Source organism: Elephantulus edwardii, unplaced genomic scaffold (genome assembly GCF_000299155.1).
Source record: "Elephantulus edwardii isolate Elephantulus edwardi_28Jun2011 unplaced genomic scaffold, EleEdw1.0 scaffold00075, whole genome shotgun sequence".
Taxonomy (NCBI): Eukaryota; Metazoa; Chordata; class Mammalia; order Macroscelidea; family Macroscelididae; genus Elephantulus; species Elephantulus edwardii.
In genome coordinates, this window is record NW_006399825.1 from 6,156,620 (window position 1) to 6,176,235 (window position 19,616).

Here is a 19,616-nt window from a genome sequence, read left to right on the forward strand (position 1 = left end):
CTTATATAAACTCACTGACCACTCAGGGTTCTGTCATTCAAGTTGGTGTTGTCATTTTGAGTCCTTATAGGGTAATCTTGAAAAAACACAGTAGTCAAGGTTGAATGTTTTTCCTATAATAATTCTGTTAAACTGTTGATTGGTTTTAAGAAGACATTAGAAAATAAGGTGGGTAAAGGGAAAGGTGATATGCGATAAGGGAATGATTAGCAATGTCACTAAAGAAAGGGAAAAGAACATCAATAAGTGCACAAGAGGTGAGAGTGCTATTATAATACAGGTAGTGTAAAAAATGTCATAAAAGATAATATTTATGACTAGTTCACAAGAAGTGCAATGGTAGAGGAAGGGAAAGATTTCTAGGATTATTTTTAATTTAAAGTTTATCATTATCTCTGGGCAATAGTTTCAGGGGTTCATCTACTCTCTATGACTCCAGAATAATTAAATTCCATGAGAATTTATATTCTGTTTAGCATTTCCCTCCTTTTCATCAGGATTCTCCTATAAAATCTTTTCTCTACATGTTCAGTATTAGTAGCCAGGTACTATCCAGTTCTTCTGATCTGATGGCAAGAGAGGAAGCTGTTCATAGAGGAAAGTAGCCACACATTCCACACACAAGCAGAAAGAAATCAAAACACTACATCAAAATTTATCTCACTGCTGACTCATAGGGACTCTCCATTAAAGCAATGCGGGAAGACTGCCTGTCTTTCTCTCATGGAGTCACAGGTAGATTCAAAACTCCAGAGACGCAAAGACTTTGGGTTAGCAGCACAATCCCCTACAGACTATACCACCCGAGCTCACTCCTATTTAGGATTCCCCTTCTTTCTCTGTTGCTCGAGTAAACAGAGATCAATTGTTGTGGCTCAGATGGCCACTTGCAAGCTTCCATGGCACTACAGTATCACTAAGGTAAAATAGAAATACTAAGCACATTATTAGGCCAATTAATTGGGCTGTTCCATGAAACCACAACCCTAAACCTACAAACCAAGAAATCAAATATCATGAAACTGTAGATTGTACATCATAAAACATTGCCTTGAACGTTGCTAATATTTCACCTAAAACATCATTACATACATACTGGTTTTGGCCAGGTTAGTCATTGTAGAATCATTAACTAAATACTGGAAGTCTGAGTAAGAAAGCCTCACATAACATTAACAAAATAGAAACCAATTTAAAGCAGCTTTGAGCCTTTTCTAATCAGACATTTATCCAAAGATCTGACTTCCTGCCTTTCCAGATGCTCATCAGTTGCTCTAGTACAGCATTTATTATGCAGGCACAGAACAGATTGCTAGGAACTCCAACAAGGCAAAAGATATGCAACCTTGATTTCAAGGAAAAGGCCTCACTGTCATATCACTCATCTGGTACCAACATTTTACAAGAGAAGTTAATTGCCTTGTATCAAAGCATAGAAATATCCAAAAACAAACATGGAACCAGATCTTCCTTTCAGTTTCAAGCACTCCTGTAAGATAACCAGCTCTACTTTGAATTTCCTTGTCCTTCGTTCTGCTTCATGATCAAACTATGATGTGATAGCAGAATTGGCTTTATCAAATTCATCCCATACTTATACATATATCTTGCTTGCTACACACTGAGCTAGTATTAAAATTAGTTTTGAAAAAACAAAACAAAACTGGCAAAAGGACTATAGTTTAGGTAAACTAGTATCTATCACTGTTGTTGAAACAATTCTAACTCATAGTTGGAACCACTCTCTAAGGTTTCCAAGGCTAAGTATGGACAGAAGCAGTCAGCCTCATCTCTATCCCTTAGAGAAGCTTACAGATTCAAACCACTGACCTTTGGGTTAGCATCCCAAGACTTAATACTTCACCACCGGTGACATCTTCTAAACACAAAACTAGTTGCTGTCACATCAATTCCAACCATAGTGATCCCATACATGTCAGGGCAGAATGATTCTCCAGAGGGCTTTTCCTTCCAGAACTAGATCACCAGGCCTTTCTTGTAGGGTACTTCTGGGCTAACTTGGCCACTAACCTCTAGGTTAGTAGCTAAGCAAGTTAACTGTTACACCAAGCATAAACTCTGATACAAAATTATCAAGTATCAGACAGTAAATAGTGTAAGGTTCAAAAGGGATGAATGTATTCACATCAACTGAGCTGACTAGCAAAGACTTAAAAGAAATGGCAGTATTTAAGACAAGGCTTCAAACAGTAAGGATTTTGACAATAGAAGATGGTGAAAAAGGCATCCCAGTGAGAGGGAAGACACAGCTTCTCCAGTCTGTCTAGAGTTCAGTTGTTCAGAACTCTTTGTTGCCATGACAGAAGTTACAAATGGCATTTCCCATCCCAGTCCACCGAGCCCACTCCCACATTGTCGGAAGGTGCTGCTGAATATGCTGAATACCTTATGAACAGCCAACCTGAAACCTGCCCGGCCTATCCTGTGCCATCCTCATCATCTCTGAGACATCTCACCCCATTGCTGAAGTCACAGGGTACTCCCATGAGTACATCCAAAATCATAGATAAAATAGATTATATTCATGATTCCCAGTGACTCTGTTTCCCCTTCAAGAACATGGATCTAAATGAAGTTAGAATGATCCTGTAAAGGAGATAAACTTAAATCTACTCTGATGTTTGACAAGGCAGAAGGTCAGCAAAATAGAAAATCCTCAGGAGAAATCTGCTGTGAGGGACCTCTCCAAAATGCTGAGAAGCAATAATGTCAGTTTGAAGACTAAGGTGCATCTGGTCCACACCATAATCTTTTCAGTTATTTACCATGCAGCTGAAGCATGCACAATGAACAAGGATGCCAGAAGAAGAATTTATGACTTTGAGTTGTGTTGTTAGAGAGGGCTGAATATCCCACAGAGAACAGACAAGGATGTCTTGGAGAAAGTACAACCACAGTGCTCCTGGGATGAAACTTCATCTGACATGTTTTGGGCACGTTATTAGGAGGGGCCTGACCTTGGAAAAAGGCATCAAGCTTAGAAAGGTGGAGGGTCAGCAAAAGAGAAGACCCTCCACTGACACAGTGACTGAAACAGTGGGCTCAAGTACATCAGAGACAGTCAGGATGGCACTGGATAGGGCACAGTTCAGAGCCACTGTTCACAGATCAGGTTGCTAGGAGTTGTGGTTGTCTCTCTGGCACTTAACAAAAGCGAGACGGATTGACACAAGGACTGCAGCAATAGGCTCAAGGCACATCACAATGAGTTGCATAGAGAAGGGTTGGGCAGGGTTTGTTCTCTTGGGCATTGAATCACGTGGGTCAGAGCCAACTGCACAGCACCTAACAACAGCAACAATTCAGAAATTTAGATTATACAGCATTTATAAGAAGAAAATATAGGACTTGAAAAATTTGTGAACTCTTTTAATACAGTTTTTAGTCAAAATGTGCTTGCTACACATTACACAAAGGATAATGACAGATTTAAAAGCACCAGTGTAATGCAAAATAAAAGTAAAAAACATTATTCGGAGCTAAGTCTGATGGTTTTCGGAGACTAAGGTGCATCTGATACAGGTCGTGGTCTTTGCTATCACTTGTTATGCATCAGAGAGTAGGACAATGACTAAGGAGGATAGAAGGAGAATTGCTGCCTTTGAGCTGTGGTGCTGGAGAAGAGTATTGACAGTAACATGGATTGCTAGGAAAACAGATTCATCCTGGAAAGGGTCAAACCGGGCGGCTCCTTGGAGGCAAGGATTCTGAGGCTCTGTCTAACATACTTTGGACATGTTATACATCATGCTTGGGAGGGTGGAGGGACAGCACAGGAGAGGAAAGCCCTCTATGAGGTGGATTGATTCAATGGGGTAACCGGGATGAGTGTATCAGAGACAGTGCGATTGGCACAGGACAGAGCAGAGTTTAGGGCTGTTGTACATAGGGTCGCTATGAGTCACAAACGACTCGATGGCACATAACAACAACAACAACAAGCCTGATGGAGCTTCCATAGAAACCAAGGCTTTTAAACAATACGATAGTTCATGTTGCATTGGGGAAGCTAAAAGCTGTTAGAAGTTATTGCTAAAGTTTCAGTTAATTAAACGTGAAAGAGGTCAACATCAGATGTACTGGAAAAAGAAGATACGATAAATATTGCAAAAATTAAAAAATAAGCTTCTTGAGGGCATAGGTCTAAATATTTGTTAAATAAATGAATAAATTTTTGATGGTGAAGCAGTACATTCTAATGGCTGGAGTCAGACTGACTAATGGAGTTCAAAGCTGGCTCTTCCTTTCACTTGCTCTATGACTCTGGGAAAACCACTTAACCATTCTCTCTATGCCCCCGCTTCCTTCCCTAAGACTGGGCCTAGTAATATAGTGTCTAGAGCACAAGATGGCCTTGAGGATGAAATATATATAAAGTTATCAGAAGAGTGCCTGATACACACATGTCATATAAATAATTTGTGTTCGTAAATTATTTTTATTACTGGAGCATTTTAGATTTACAAGAACTTTAGAAGTCATTTGGGGAGAAGGGTCTTAGTTCTAGAGTGTTAAGTCTGGTGAGCCAGTGAGAATGGTAGTGAGAGCAGATGCTTAGAAAGGCTGAGCTTAGAGATTTAACTCCCTCCACTCAAAGCACATACTAAAAAAGATCAAAGATTACAGTCTTTGATATGGATTATACCTCAACATAAGTAAAACAAAAATCCTCAGCACTGGACCAATGTCATGATAGATGGAAAAAAAGATTAATTTTACTTGGATCTACAATCAACACCCATGGTGGAAGTAGTCAAGAAATAAAAAGGGGGAAAAAAATCAAAAGAATTATTGCATTTGCCAAATTGCCATCAAGGACTTCTTCACAGTGCTAAACTGAAAAAAAAAATATCAGTTTAAACAATAATGTGCACCTAATCTAAAGTATAAAGGACTTTGTTGTGTTGTATATCATATAGTCAGAACTGACCCACAGCTGACCCTCTGGCAGGTTTTCAGAGGCAGCTAATCACATGGGAGGAAACTGCCCATCCTTCTTCCACAGAGCAGCTGTGGCCTTGAACCAAGTGCCTTCAGAATGGCAATGCAGCTTCTTGCCACTAGACCAGAGCTCTCCAGTGGCATCCACTTCCTAAACAACATGACTCCAGAAACTCTATGAACTTTGATAAATGTCGATAGTTGTAGAGAGGCTTCAGGCCTTTTGTTTATAGGGTCACTATGAGTCATGCTCAACTCAAAGGCAATCAACAACACAACAACAACAATTTAAAGCATAGTATTTTCCATTGTGTCCTATGCATCTGAAAATTGGACAATGAATATAATCAAAGAATTGACGTGTAGGAACCTTTGAATTGTGGTGCACTCCAAAAGCACTGATTATACCATGCACTGCCTAAAGAACAAATCTGTCTTGCGAGAAAATGCAACCAGAGTTCTCCTTAAAGGCAAGAAAGGTGAAACTTGGTCTCACATACCTTGCGGATGTTATCAGGTGGGATGGGACCAGTCCTCGGAAAAAGACATCATGCTAGGGAAAGGGAGAGTGTCAACAAAGCAGGAGAAGACTCTCAATGAGACAGTGACACAGTCTGTAAGACTGGGCTCAAGTATGGCAGAGATCAGGAGGATGGCACAGAATAGGGCAAGGTTTGAATCTGTTCTTTATATGGTCACTGAGTTATAGTTGACTTGACAGCACCTAACAACAACATTTATCTTTGTTCCTCACATTCCTGGAAACTCTTACCAGGCTCTACTCCCACTAACCTCTTCTAGCTCCTCCAACTGGTCAAATTCTTTCTTACCTCTGGACCTCCCCACTATTGGTACCAACTTGGACCAACAAGAGATGTTTAACTATTTAGTAGATTAATTTGGGGATCTTCCAAACAGAGTTGACAGTTAAATCCATAGAGCAGCAGGGAGAAAAGTGCAACAATGAATGAATGGAAATCCAATTATCTGTGTAAATGTTCATTAAAATTAATAAAATACAATTTAAAGAAAAATCCATAGAGCATCAAATTGCCAGGGAAGAAAGCTGAATGGGGGCGGGGGGGGGGGAGGTGAAACTTGTGAAAACAAAGAAATATTTAGAGAAAAGTGCCCTGCTGGCCCAGTGGTTAAGATGCTGGGCTGTAAAGCACACCGTTCAAATCCAGCAGCCTTTCCTTAGAAGATGAATGTAGCAGTCTATTTCTGTAACGACTTAAAGCATTGTAAGCCCAAAGGGCATTTTTATAGTCTCCTACAGTGTTACTGAATCAGAATTAGCAAGGGTAAATTTTATTCACAGAAGCAAGATAATTAGAATAGTTTTAAGATGTGTAACACTGATTCAGAAACAACTTTATACAGTCATGGTTTAAGGTTTTTTGAGTAGAATTCAGTGCTTGAAGAATGTGGGATCAGGACTGGAAGAAGACTTATCAATAACCTTTGTTAGACAAATGACACAACCTTGCTTGCTGAAAGTGAGGAGGATTTGAAGCACTTGTTACAGAAGATCAAACAATGCAACCTTCAATGTGTATTGCATCTCAATGTCAAGAAAATAAAAATCCTCACCACTAGACCAGTAGGTAACATCATGGTGGACACAAAAAGGATTGAAACTGCAAAAGATTTCATCTTACTTGGATCCACAATCAACACACTTGGTACCAGTAATTAGGAGACTTATTGCACTAGCAAAATCTGTAGTTGGGAACCTCTAAATTATTGATTGAGGCACAATGACGTCAGTTCGAAGGCTAAAGTGCCCCTGATTTAGGCCATGATTTTTTTTTTCAATCACCTGCTATGCATCTGAGAGCTGGACAAGGAATAAAGATGATGGAAGAACTGATGTCTTTGAACTGTGGTGTTGGAGACGATTGCTGAATTGTCTATGGACTTCAAAAAGAAAAGCACAGCATTATCTTGGAGAAGTTGCAACCAGAGCACTCCTTGGAGGCAAGGATGATGAAGTTTTGTCTCGCACACTTTGGACATGTTGCTAGGAGAGGCTATTCCTTGGAGAGGGGCATCATGCTTGGAAAGGTGGAGGGTCAGTGAAAGAAAGGAAGACACACACACACACAGATGGATTGACACAGTGATTGCAGCAATGGGCTCAAGTATGTAAGAGATAATGAAGACGGCACAGGGTTCAGATTTGATGGTCATATGAATCAATTCTATAGCCCCAAAGAACAACGCTCAGAAGAAGCAAAGTGAGATGATGTTTGAGGTGGATCACTTCACTTGGCATAACTGAACTCCGAGAAGTAATTTCTCACGAGGTGGGGGAAGAAGAGAGAAAAGTAAGGGGGAGGTGGGGAAGTCAACTAACAAGACTATGTTTTCCTCAAAACGTTTGATAAGGAACAGAAACGATTACAGGGAGAAACTGTGGTTTAAGGGCTGCTCTGGGAGAAGAAGGAAGCAAATGGTGAGACAAACTAAAGAAACTTGAAATAAAAGCACCAAGCTAGGTCCTGGAGCCGCTATGCATCTCTATTTGCACTCTGATGCTCCCAGAAGCTATTGTCTAGTTCAGAGATTTCTCAGCTGAACAAATGAACAAACCCTCCAGGGGACGGATGTCGCCCCCACTCAGCTTTGGCCAGAGCGAAGGCAGAGACGCGGCTGCCTTCGACAAAGCCAGGCCCCAGTGGCCCAAAGTCAGAGAGGCAGGCTCGGCTGCAGCCCAGTTTCGGCCCCAGGGACCCCGGCCCTCCGACTCCGAGTTCTGGAAGTGAGAGGAAGGGGTCGGGAGCGTGACCTGGGAGTCTGAGAACGTGCAGAGAACGTGGCCAATTTCCTCGAAAGTGGGGCGTAAAGGACAGGGTGCTTCGTACATCCAACACATCCATGTGCGGATCGGATCCAAGGGGTCGGACCAAGCAGCAGTGGAAGGAAAAGGTGCTAATTTAGAACAAGCGTCTCAAAACTCTGGAACGCTCTAGGAGCATAAACAAGTCTGGAGAGCTCTTCCAGGAGATTCCCACCACTGTAGCCTCTGCCTGGGGTGAAGGCATGGAAAAGGCCGGGGGCACCGCGATGGGGGCGGGCGCAGGCGTAGTCTCGCGATAGGAGCCCGGTCCGAGCGGAGGTGGCACCACTTCCCTCCTCCTCCTCTTCGCGTTAGTTCCGGTCGCAGAGGAGACACCGCCGCAGTTACCGCCACATCCAGGGTTTCTGGCTCTTTTCTCTTCGCCTTAAATTCGGTAAAGTGCGCCGGCTGTTTACACCAGCCCGAGCGTGGGAAGGGGGTCTCGACGCCGGGCAGATGAGGCGGCGGGCCCAGGGCAGCCCGACGCGCGGAGTGGCTGGAGCGGAGGCCGCCGCATGAGGCCGGGCCGGATCAGGGGCCCGGATTCGAGCACCGGGGCCCCCGCGTTGGCGGAGAGGCCGCGGGGTGACGGCGACCCCGCCGGGATGTGGGGATCCGGGTGCGCGCGGCGGCGCCGGAGCGGGAGGCGGCGGCCGAGGCGGGTCCCCCTCCGGGCCCTGCCCAGCCTGGGTAACAAAGCCGTGGCGACCTCTGTTGGGTGATGTACGCGTGGGGGCTTCCGGGCGGGCGGGGCGGGAGGAGCCGCCACCACCACTACCGCCGCCGCCTCGGCCGCTGCTTTCGCTGGAGGGCGAGCGGATGTACGGGGCGGCTGGGCCCCCGGCGCGGAGTGCCTCGGCTCCTGTGGTCCGCTCGTTGCGGCGGCCGCCACCGCAGGCATCGGCATCAGCGGAGAGGAGCCCGCGGGGCTGGGCGGGCGCTGCGCCTCCCGAGCCGGAGTCCCGGGCGGGCTGTGGGTAGGGAGACACGTGCCCGGGGAGGAGGCCGGGAGTGGGGCAAAGGAGGCTTGGCCTGCTGCTCTCGGTTGGTGTTGCAGGAGCGGGTGGTGCAAGCGGCCTCTGCAGTTCCAGGCACGAGTTAAGGAAGGGTTGGTAGCAGGCGCTTTCGAAGCGAGACTTCGGCTTGTAACAGAGCCCTAGGGTTGGCAGACACGTTTCGAATACCTCTGACTCTGGAAGTCGTTCTGTCGCGTAACTTAAGTGTATGGCTTTGGAATCATACAGACGTATGGAGCCTTAAAGAGGAACAAGGAAGAATGTAAATTTAATCTTTTTATGATGGGATGACTGGCACCCGTCACCGTGACCCTGTTTGAGGATATATTTCACAGCACTTGTTTGAGTGATTTCTTTTGGGGAGAATCTGCAGTTTTTGAAGTTTCAAGGGAAATGGAGCTGGCCGCACCAACTATGTTATCCTCATAAAAGTGTACATTATAGAGGGTTTAAAAAAAAAAAATCCTGTTTTGACAGTAATTTTTTTATAAAGGCCTTACTTTTCTTTTCCTAGGGTGTCTTTTATGAATAATCAAAAGCAGCAAAAGCCAACGCTATCAGGCCAGCGTTTTAAAACTAGAAAAAGAGGTAAATGTTTCTCCTTTAATACAGCTCTTTGAATTTCCAGGGTGTTTTGCATTTATTGGTTCCCCTGGCAGGCAGTTGCTTGGTACTAAAACCTCAAAAGAATATATCAGGAAGGAACTTGAATTTCTAGTTGAGTACGATTTCCTTTAGATACACCTTTGCTTTACCTGGGGTTTTCCCAAGCCACCTTTAGTTTTGAATCAGCGTATTTCTAAGCATACTGGTGAATACTCTTCTTAGTGTTAGCTAGTAAATTCTGACACTTTAATACCAGAGATGATGAGGATCCACAAGAGAGGGCAGAATTCCAGTTTTACAGGGTCAGTAATTTTGCAGTCGGCTTGATGGTACCTAAGAGTAAATGAACATCTGAGAATGATAGCATTAGCAGGATACCATGCAATACTATATGAGTGCCCATTACAAAACCAGGCTTTCTGCTGTTGGGTTTATCCATCTGTGCTTTCAAGCTATAAAGCTTAATGAGAGCAGACTGCTCATTGTCTCCTAGAACAGCAGGGGCATGAAACCACCAGCCTATCACCAGTCCACCACATAATGTGCTACACTACCTGGACACTGTTAAAAGTAAGCGCCACTGCCATTGTAACTCCTAGCAACCCACAGGTTCCTGAGGGTATAAATCTTTATAAGAGGCAGCTTCCTGTCATTCTCCCTTTAAAGTGGCTGATGAATTTCTGCTGCTGGCCAAATAATGTTTTGCCCTATGCCACCATGGCCTCTTCACATACTTCAATAAGATGAAACCACCATATCCTCAAAAAAGGCCACAGGTAACAAATACATCTTAAATCAGAGACTGTTTATATTGAACGCAGTAGCAGAGCACTGCACAAGTGATGCAAAGCTAGATAGTATGTGGTGTAAGGTGTTTTGTTTGGGGCACATTGTTCTTGTTGTTATGTGCCGTGGAGTCGCTTGCGACTCATAGCGACCCTATGTACAACAGCCCTAAACTCCGCTCTGTCCTGTGTCAATCGCACTGTCTCTTGACACTCCCATCCCAATTACCCCAGTCACTGAATCAATCCACCTCATAGAGGGCCTTCCTCTCCTGCCCTGTCCCTCCACCCTCCCAAGCATGATATCCCTCTCCAGGGACCGGTCCCTCCTCACAACATGTCCAAAGTATGTTAGACGAAGCCTCAGAATCTTTGCCTCCAAGGAGCCACCTGGTTTAACCCTTTCCAGGACAAATCTGTTTGTTTTCCTAGCAGTCCATGTTACATTCAATACTCTTTTCTAGCACCACAGCTCAAAGGCATCAATTCTCCTTCTATCCTCCCTGGTCATTATCCAACTCTGATGCATAACAAGTGATTGCGAAGACCATGGCCTGTATCAGACGCACCTTAGTCTCCAGAGAGACACCATTGCTCTTCAGTACTTTGGAGAGGTCCCTAACAGCAGACTTTCCCGTGGCAATGCGCCTTTTAATTTCCTGGATGCTGGTGCCAAGACTTGACTACGGGGCCAAGCAGACTAAAGCTGTGTACAATCTCAGTCTCTTCACCATCCATCCTGATGCTGCCAATTGGTCCAGTGGTGAGAATCTTTGTCTTCTTGACATTGAGCCTCAATCCATATTGTAGGCTGCAGTCCTTGACACTCTGCAGCAGGCGCTTCAGGTCCTCTTCCTTTTCAGCAAGCAGGGTTGTGTCATCCGCATAATGCAGGTTGTTGATAAATCGTCCACCAATCTTGACCACACATTTCTCCTCATAGAGCCCAGCCTCCCGGATAATCTGTTCTGCATATAGGTTGAAAAGGTGTGGAGATAGATAGGATGCATCCCTGGCGTTCGTCCTTCCCAATTTTGAACCATGCAGTGTTCCCTTGCTCTGTTCTGACAACTGCCTCCTGGTCCAAGTATAAGTTTCGCATTAGAAAGATCAAGTGTTCTGGGATTCCCATTCTTCTCAGAGTCAGCGACAGTTTGTTATGATCTACACAGTCAAATGCCTTTGCATAGTCAATGAAACACAGATAGACATTCCTCTGGTATTCCCTGCTTTCAGCCAAGATCCATCTAACATCAGCTACAATATCTCTAGTACCACAACCCCTTCTAAACCCAACATTAGTTCCCCAAAACATTTAAATATTACTTGCTCAAAAGCACATATTATCCTTATTTTACAAGATGTTTGAAAAAGAACTGGGTCAGGTATTGATCCTAAATTTGTTTTCTTTTTGTACACCAAGTGTCAAACACTTGACCATGATTGCTTGAGAAGGTGTTGCGAGGGCCAAAGTAGTTTGATTCTAGCTTGTCCACATTCATACACATTTGACCAAGACATTTCAAGGCAGCAGACGATTTAAAGTCAGAACAGTACTGGTGGTAGTGCCTTTATATAAATAATGTTAGCAGGTAACTATTGGATGATGATGTCACTTCCAAGTTCCACCTAGAAATAACTTAGGTTCCAGTTACCAGCTAGAGTTCTGAATAGGATGACCTGCCATCCTGATTGATGTGAGATTGAGCAATCCCTGGAATATGGACGAAGAGCAAGGCAAACAAGGAAGAGTTAATCACACACACACAACACACACACACACACACACCCTCCCCCTCAGATTCCTACTCTTAGCAACTCTCCACTGGGTATCTGAGGCTGTGTGTGTCTTTTTTTCCCCCCAAGGAGGAGTCACTGTTCCTTTGAAACATCATCAGCCTTTGGGTTAGCAGGACTTGCACCTGATTACCAGAGCTCCCTTTGATCTTTGTTTAGTAAGGAGTGGGTGACAGCGACTCATGTGCTTAGTTAGGCGGGTGCCCAAAACAACATTCTGAGTGCTTTGCATTTGTGACTTTTTTTTTTTTAGAGAATATTAGTTTCTGTAATCAAACCCATGTAGATAAGACCTTACATATTTAATACCGTGCATTACCCCTGTACAAGCATTTGTGACATTTTATGTTCATAACAGTTTCATAAGCGTGGCATTGCCCTTACTGTAGGGAGTTTGAACTCTAGAGAATGAAATTAGTTGCTCAGATTCACACATTTGGTAGGTGATCAGAATTTCAGTCAGGTAGTTCAACTCCAGAGCCCATTCTTAAAGCATAGTATGCAGTATGGTCCTGTAATTATCTGGATTTTTCCAACCCACAATTTCTCTTCTGAATAAGAGAATCAAAATGTTGTTCTGAAGATTAAAGCAAGTAATAACAGTTTCTGTTACCTGTTTAGTGATTAATAATATACATTTTAAAGAGTATCTTAGTAAAACAAAGAATTTTTCTTTTACTCTTCAAAGAGAAGAGGGTACTTGGGGGGAAGGAGGTGGGGAGGGGAAAAAAGTGCAACAGTGAATGAATGGAAATCTAAAGTTTCTGTAAATTTTCATTAAAGTTAATAATAAAGAGAATTGGAGGGGGGAGTATCTTAAACACTAAATGGTATAAAACAAAGTACTGTAGCCATTCAAAGAAAAAAAACCCAGAGCCCCAGTTAGTCCAAGGGTGAGAGGTGCTGTTCAATTTAAATGTACATTGCATCTGGGACCAAACTTCACTAAGGTTTGGAGAATGGCTTAATTTTCAGAAAAGCCAAAAAGTAATGATAAAACATTACAGGTAGAAAATTGGCCAGGGCCACTGTTTGAAAAGGTGGTAGAAGGTGTGTACTAACGGGATGAACTTGCATAGGATATATATTTATTTAGTCTCTTGTTTGTCTGTTATATGTAGGTCTTAGGTAATCTGGCTTCTGTTTCCAGCTCTTAAATGAAATGAAATTTTTTTCAATATGGGTACAGCTTTGTAAGATGATGATGATCTTTAAATGTTTTTAATTTCTTCCCTCAGATGAAAAAGAGAGGTTTGACCCTACTCAGTTTCAAGACTGTATTATTCAAGGCTTAACTGAAACTGGTACTGATTTGGAAGCAGTAGCTAAGTTTCTTGATGCTTCTGGAGCAAAACTTGATTACCGCCGATATGCAGAGACACTCTTTGACATTCTGGTGGCCGGTGGAATGCTGGGTAAGTGGCTGGGACTTGTGGGCTTAGTAATTAATTTAGGGAAAGTGTGTATATGGAATTGAAAATTACGAATATGAACAGTTTTGCGGTGCGTGTACTGTCAGATTGGTTCTGGCTGGCACAGGAAGAGATTGCCCCTCCTCCTCCAGCAGAGCATGTGGTAGATTTGAACTGTGTGCTTTGGGCTTGCAGCACAGATTCTTGCCACTAGGCCACCAGAGCTCCCTTGAATGGTTGTTTTTATCCCCTAACCCTATCCCTCTTTTCCCTTCTGAAATCAGAGTCAGTTGGCAGGTTGCCTTATCTAGTTTACATCCATAATGACTGGAGTGGTACATATGTGACACATAATGACCCTACAGCATCCCTGATATGTTGGGTTAAAACACATTAAAATTAGCTATAGTTTTTTAATGAAGATTTTAAATTGCATACATGGTCTTGGATTTCTGTTGATCAATGCTAAACTCCATTTACATACATACATATGTCTCTTAGGCTTAGAAAGGCCTAAGTGACTTGCAGTCAAATAGTTATTCAGTAATTCAGTCAGGAACTTGAAATTCATAACTTCTAATGCCTAGCCAAATCAGTGTTTTTCATTATGTTGCAAATTTATAGTGAAGAGAAAATGACCAGTTTCAGTTTATAGATTCAGTGCAATAAGGCAGTTGAAGAGGCTCTTTTCCTCCCCCTTCAAAAACATTCACTAAGAAGGAGCTCTGGTGGCATAGTGGCAAGAAGCTGCACTGTAATCCCAAAGGTTCATGGTTTAAATCCACCAGATGTTCCTCTGAAGGAGGGGCAATCTCCTCCTGTGCCATTCGATTCATTTGACAGTGTACAACAAGAAAACAGACAGACATCCACTAAGGAAGTTTTCTGAGCTCTGGTGGTCTAGCGGTAAGGAGTTGTGCTACCAAAGGCAGTTTGGATTTATCTTCCTTGAGAGAAGGATGGTCAGTCAGTCTCCTGTGTGATTTACAGGCTGTGAAAACCCACTGTAACTATAAGTTGGTTCCAGGTTGAGAACACACAAGGAAATTTTTTGATAAAATATCCTAGAGACATTTGGTATAAGGAGCTTCTGACTAGTATATTCCCAGGAATGTCTTTTAAAGTTTGAAGGAGCTCACGGAGCATGGTGTTGCTCTGCTAACTTTGAGGTCAGCAGTTATAATTCATCAGTGCTCCTGTTAAGATTTATAACCTCAGAAAACAAACAGAAGGTCACTGAATTGGAATTTACTTCAACAGCAGTGTGTTTTCGAATCTTGACAGGGTGGAAGCTTTTCATGTCAGATCCTGCTGAGCATCTCCACTTGCGTGACACACTTGGCATTATTAAATTTTCAATGCATTGAGTTTCATTGGGATGCTAAAGTTAGATATCATATTTATTAAACTAGCTAGCCAGTGCGCTCTTCAGCAGCACATACACTAAGCCAGCTGTGTTCCTACTGGCAAGTCAGTTTTGCTGTTATGCATTTCTTAGAATTTAATAATTGTGGTTTTGAATTTTTATATAAAGTAAAATTTATTAATAATTTAGAATTCAACTCATTGCAAAATTTTTGTAAACTCCACCTTAGCCCCAGGTGGTACACTGGCAGATGACATGATGCGCACAGATGTCTGTGTGTTTGCAGCACAAGAAGACCTGGAGACCATGCAAGCATTTGCTCAGGTAAATGAAATTAATTTTTCAGTTGGCTTTTAATCAATTTGACTACTGTATAAGAATATGTAAGAAAACATTTTAAGGTTGAAAGTTCTAAGAGTTTATGTTTTCATTGATGTTTTTCATGTCAGCAGAGAATTGCCAGAAGTCCAGGCTGGGTTTAGAAGGGGTCGTGGTACTAGGGATATTGCAGCTGATGTTAGATGGATCTTAGCTGAAAGCAGGGAATACCAGAAGAATGTCTGTTTCATTGATTATGCAAAGGCGTTTGACTGTGTGGATCGTAACAAACTGTGGCTGACTCTGAGAAGAATGGGAGTCCCAGAACACTTGATCATGCTAATGCGAAACCTATACTTGGACCAAGAGGCAGTTGTCAGACAGAGCAGGGTAACACTGTGTGGTTCAAAATTGGGAAAGATGTACGCCAGGCATGTGTACTGTCTCCATACCTTTTGAACCTGTATGCAGAGCAGATTATCTGAGAGGCTGGGCTCTATGAGGAGAATTGTGGCATCAGGATTGGTGGAAGATGTACTAACAGTCTGCATTATGCAGATGACACAACCCTGCTTGCTGAAACTGAGGAGGACCTCATGCACTTGCTGCAGAGGGTTAAGGACTGCAGCCTTCAGTATGGACTGAGGCTCAATGTCAAGAAGACAAAGATTCTCACCACTGGACCAATTGGTAGCATCAGGATGGATGGTGAAGAGATTGAGATTGTTCGCAGCTTCAGTTTGCTCGGCTCCACGGTCAACACTCTTGGCACCAGTAGCCAGGAAATCAAAAAACGTATTGTGATGGGAAAGTCTGCTTTTAGGGACCTCTCTAAAGTACTCGAGCAATGGTGTCTCTCTGGAGACTACGGTGCGCCTGATATAGGCCATGGTCTTTGCAATCACTTGTTAAGCATCAGAGAGTTGGACAATGACTAGAGAGGACAGAAGGAGAATTGATGTCTTCGAGCTGTGGTGCTGGAAAAGAGTATTGAATGTACCATGGACTGCCAAGAAAACAAACAGATTCATCCTAGAGAGGGTTAAATCAAGCTATTCCTTGGAGGCAAGGATTCTGGGGCTTCGTCTGACATACTTTGGGCATGTTGCAAGGAGGGACAGGTCCTTAGAGAGGAACATCATGCTTGGGGGGGTGGAGGGATGGTGCAGGAGGGGAAGACTATGAGGTGGATTGATTCAGTGACTGGGGTAATCGGGATGGGTGTGTCAGAGGCAGTGCGATTGGCACGGGATAGAGCAGGGTTTAGGGCTGTTGTACATAGGGTCGCTGAGTCACAAACGACTCGATGGCACATAACAACATTTTTCATGTAGTATCATAAGCTTCATGAGTACTGCAAGATAACGAAGGGAGGGAAGAATTACCCACTTCCTCCGTGAAATTATTTCATCCTTAGAAAAAATAATAAGCTAAAGACAAGAATATGTGCCTTATTCCATTGTTGCATTATTCTGTGTAAAGCTGTTTTAAAAGGTAGATAAATTGTAGATCGTGTAATCCTGGTATGTCCACTTGCTGTACAGAGATAACTTGTGGTTGCTGTGAAGCTGAACACTGTGACACTGATGAGTCAGATGTGAGAAAGGTTACCCATGGTGGATGGTGTTCGGTGAACCTCCCCAGTTAAAACAAGCTTGAAAACAGGAGTGGCATCCACTTCCACAATAAATAGCTTGCCTCGGGAAATGCTATGAAGCTGGAGAAAGGACAAAAGTTACACAGAAGGTGTCCAGGACTTGGGTTCATAGGGTCGCTATGAGTCACTTGCAACTCAGCGGCACTTTAACAAGAACAGATGAATTGCAGGAAGATTAGTTTAATGACCAAAATCTCATTTGAGAATTTCATATTTATATTACTGCAGGCACCATGTCGGTATTCTGTCTGTCACATTCTGAAATGGTGGTGGTTGGTTTTAAAGGTCCAGAATAAACTCATTCTTTATATTTCAATGTGTTAGACATTCTGATGCCCAGAAAAATCTGGTAATAAGGATCATAACATTTATCAAGTGCCAGGCACTGTTCTAAATACAATAATCGATTTCATAGTTTTAAAATTCTGGGAGGCTAGTTTTATCAAATGCATTGTATTTAGGAAGAAACCAAGGCACATAGAGGTTACTATTCTGTCACTGTCTACAATGGATATATAACTTGTGTTTTATTAATAATTAATCCTTGATTTAAAGTACAGTTGTAAACTGTGGGAGATGGTTATTGAAGTGTTAACATTGTTAGTATATTGCAGGCTTCTAGGATTAACAAGCCCTTCTCAAACTGATTTAGAGTGTTGGGAAATTGACTTCTATGTTAAGAGCTAATGCAGGCGGCTGCTATACATTGTGTGCATAGATTCCATCTGTGTCTGGTAGCAGTATCTGTCTGTGTTTTTCATTCAGATTTTGCTATCCGCACAAATATCCTGCAGCCAAAAAGTATCTTGGGATCATAGTACTGGTTTAGTGTTGTCTCTTTGGACTCATTGACCACTGGCCAGCCTCCAAACTCCCACACAGAGCCTTGCAAATAGAGGTATAATTTGGGAAATACAGTATTTTAAAAATCTAGAATAATTTACCACATTTTTTTTCTTTTTATGTAAGAATTTTTCTTTTCAAAGAGAGATAATGAGACCATTATCTTTCCAGGTTTTTAACAAGTTAATCAGGCGCTACAAATACCTGGAGAAAGGTTTTGAAGATGAAGTTAAAAAGGTATGAGGAGCAGTACACTTTGTGGGGGGAAATAAGGTTAAATCAGAGAACTATTAAGTGCAGTTTTGGAATCTTTCTAATTTTGTTACATAAACTATTTAATAGCTCTGTCAACATTTTTTTAAGAGGAAAAAGACTCGAAAGTGAAATGAATGTAGTTTGAATATTAACTCATTAATGATATTTGTTTCAATCTTTTTGACATTTTAATATACAGATTTGCAGAAAATCATACAAGGATAATACATACCAGACATAATCGCATGCCAGACACTAATTACAGTAATACATTTCATAGTCCCCCACACCTGGAGACTGCTTATACTAACCACATTGTACTTACCAAGGCACATAGAGAGAGGTTAACTAGCTCTTCACTCAGGAGATACAGACATGGATGCTTAGAACCCCTACTTTTTCTGATACAGTGTGCTTTACTAATTATCTTAATGTAATGCCTTTGTTCTTTTTCACTTTTGTAGCTGCTGCTGTTCTTAAAGGGTTTTTCTGAGTCTGAGAGAAACAAGCTGGCTATGTTGACTGGTGTTCTTCTGGCTAATGGAACACTTAATGCATCCATTCTTAATAGCCTTTATAATGAGAATTTGGTTAAAGAAGGTAATCAACTTTTGAAGATCTTTAGTTAACTGGGGATAGGGTAAATAAGAACCTGAAAGATTAATTGAAAAATCAGTATAACTCTTGGAGGATTGGTGGTTGGATTTTTTTGGTTCGTTTTGGGGGGATTTGAGTTTTTTGTTTTGTTTTGCTTGGGAAGTTTGTATACATTATGCTTCACACTATCCTTCATTCACATTGTGTTTCCTACAGTCATCCCCTATTCATTGTATTCTATAAAAATTAATCCATGAACCATGCCCACCATTGCCCTCTTTCCAGATCCCCCCCACTGGATCTTTCCTGCTTTCTTTACTCTCCCCTCCCTCCACCTTCCAAATAGTGCAAGTCTATGATTTCCTCCCTCTGATCTTTTCCCCTCTCCTTCCATTCCACCATACCCCCCTTGGATCTCATAGATGTTTTACTAGTTATCTTTCTGTTTTTACAATAATGAGCTTGTGTGGTATTTGTCCTTATGAGACTGGGTTTTTTCACTCAGCATAATGCTCTCCAGCCCTTCTCAAGTTACATTGTAATTTTCTAAATCATTGCATTATTGGCTATTCTCTAATTTCATATGCTCATTCACCATAGTAGACAATTACCTGTAGTGCTTCGGGTTAGACTGTCTTCAGGTATACAGAAATTCTCTAAGATCTTCATAAAATTCAAGTATGTAATGAAAGTAAATCCAAATTCAGTAAGAATCCCAGAAAGATTCATTCCAATTGTGAGATTTTAGGATCATCTTTAATAGAAAAGATGACGTTAGAGGAAATATCAAGCTATGAGGAAAAATCGTTCCCTTTTGTGATTTCCATAGTTGAATTGCTCTGCAGAATAATGACAAAGCTAGCTGAGTACTTGGCATGCCTTACTTTAATTCTTGGAAAAGTCCCTGACAGGCACAGGATTTTTACCCTCAGTGTACTCGATAGTAAATTGGTAAAAATTTAGAATGAATCAAGTAATCCTTGCGCATTTGAAGTGTATGAAGCAGAAGAACTAGTAGTAATTGTTGAAAATCAAAGTATTTCTATTAAACTCTAATTCTTTCATAGGGGTTTCAGCAGCTTTTGCTGTAAAACTTTTTAAATCATGGATAAATGAAAAAGATATCAACGCAGTAGCTGCAAGTCTTCGGAAAGTCAGCA

The 19,616-nt window shown here is 42.1% G+C and overlaps 1 protein-coding gene across 1 annotated transcript in view; it reads left to right on the plus strand.

Annotated features, from left to right (window-relative positions):
* The first annotated feature begins 8,623 nt into the window (after positions 1 to 8,623).
* Positions 8,624 to 19,616, plus strand: part of BZW1 (basic leucine zipper and W2 domains 1) — a 17,246-nt gene continuing 6,253 nt past the window's right edge. Inside the window, exons 1-7 of the mRNA XM_006889141.1 lie at positions 8,624 to 8,708; positions 9,334 to 9,408; positions 13,247 to 13,423; positions 15,016 to 15,110; positions 17,776 to 17,841; positions 18,324 to 18,459; positions 19,524 to 19,609. Coding sequence (XP_006889203.1) covers positions 8,624 to 8,708; positions 9,334 to 9,408; positions 13,247 to 13,423; positions 15,016 to 15,110; positions 17,776 to 17,841; positions 18,324 to 18,459; positions 19,524 to 19,609 — 720 coding nt within the window. The remainder of the gene's footprint in view (positions 8,709 to 9,333; positions 9,409 to 13,246; positions 13,424 to 15,015; positions 15,111 to 17,775; positions 17,842 to 18,323; positions 18,460 to 19,523; positions 19,610 to 19,616) is intronic.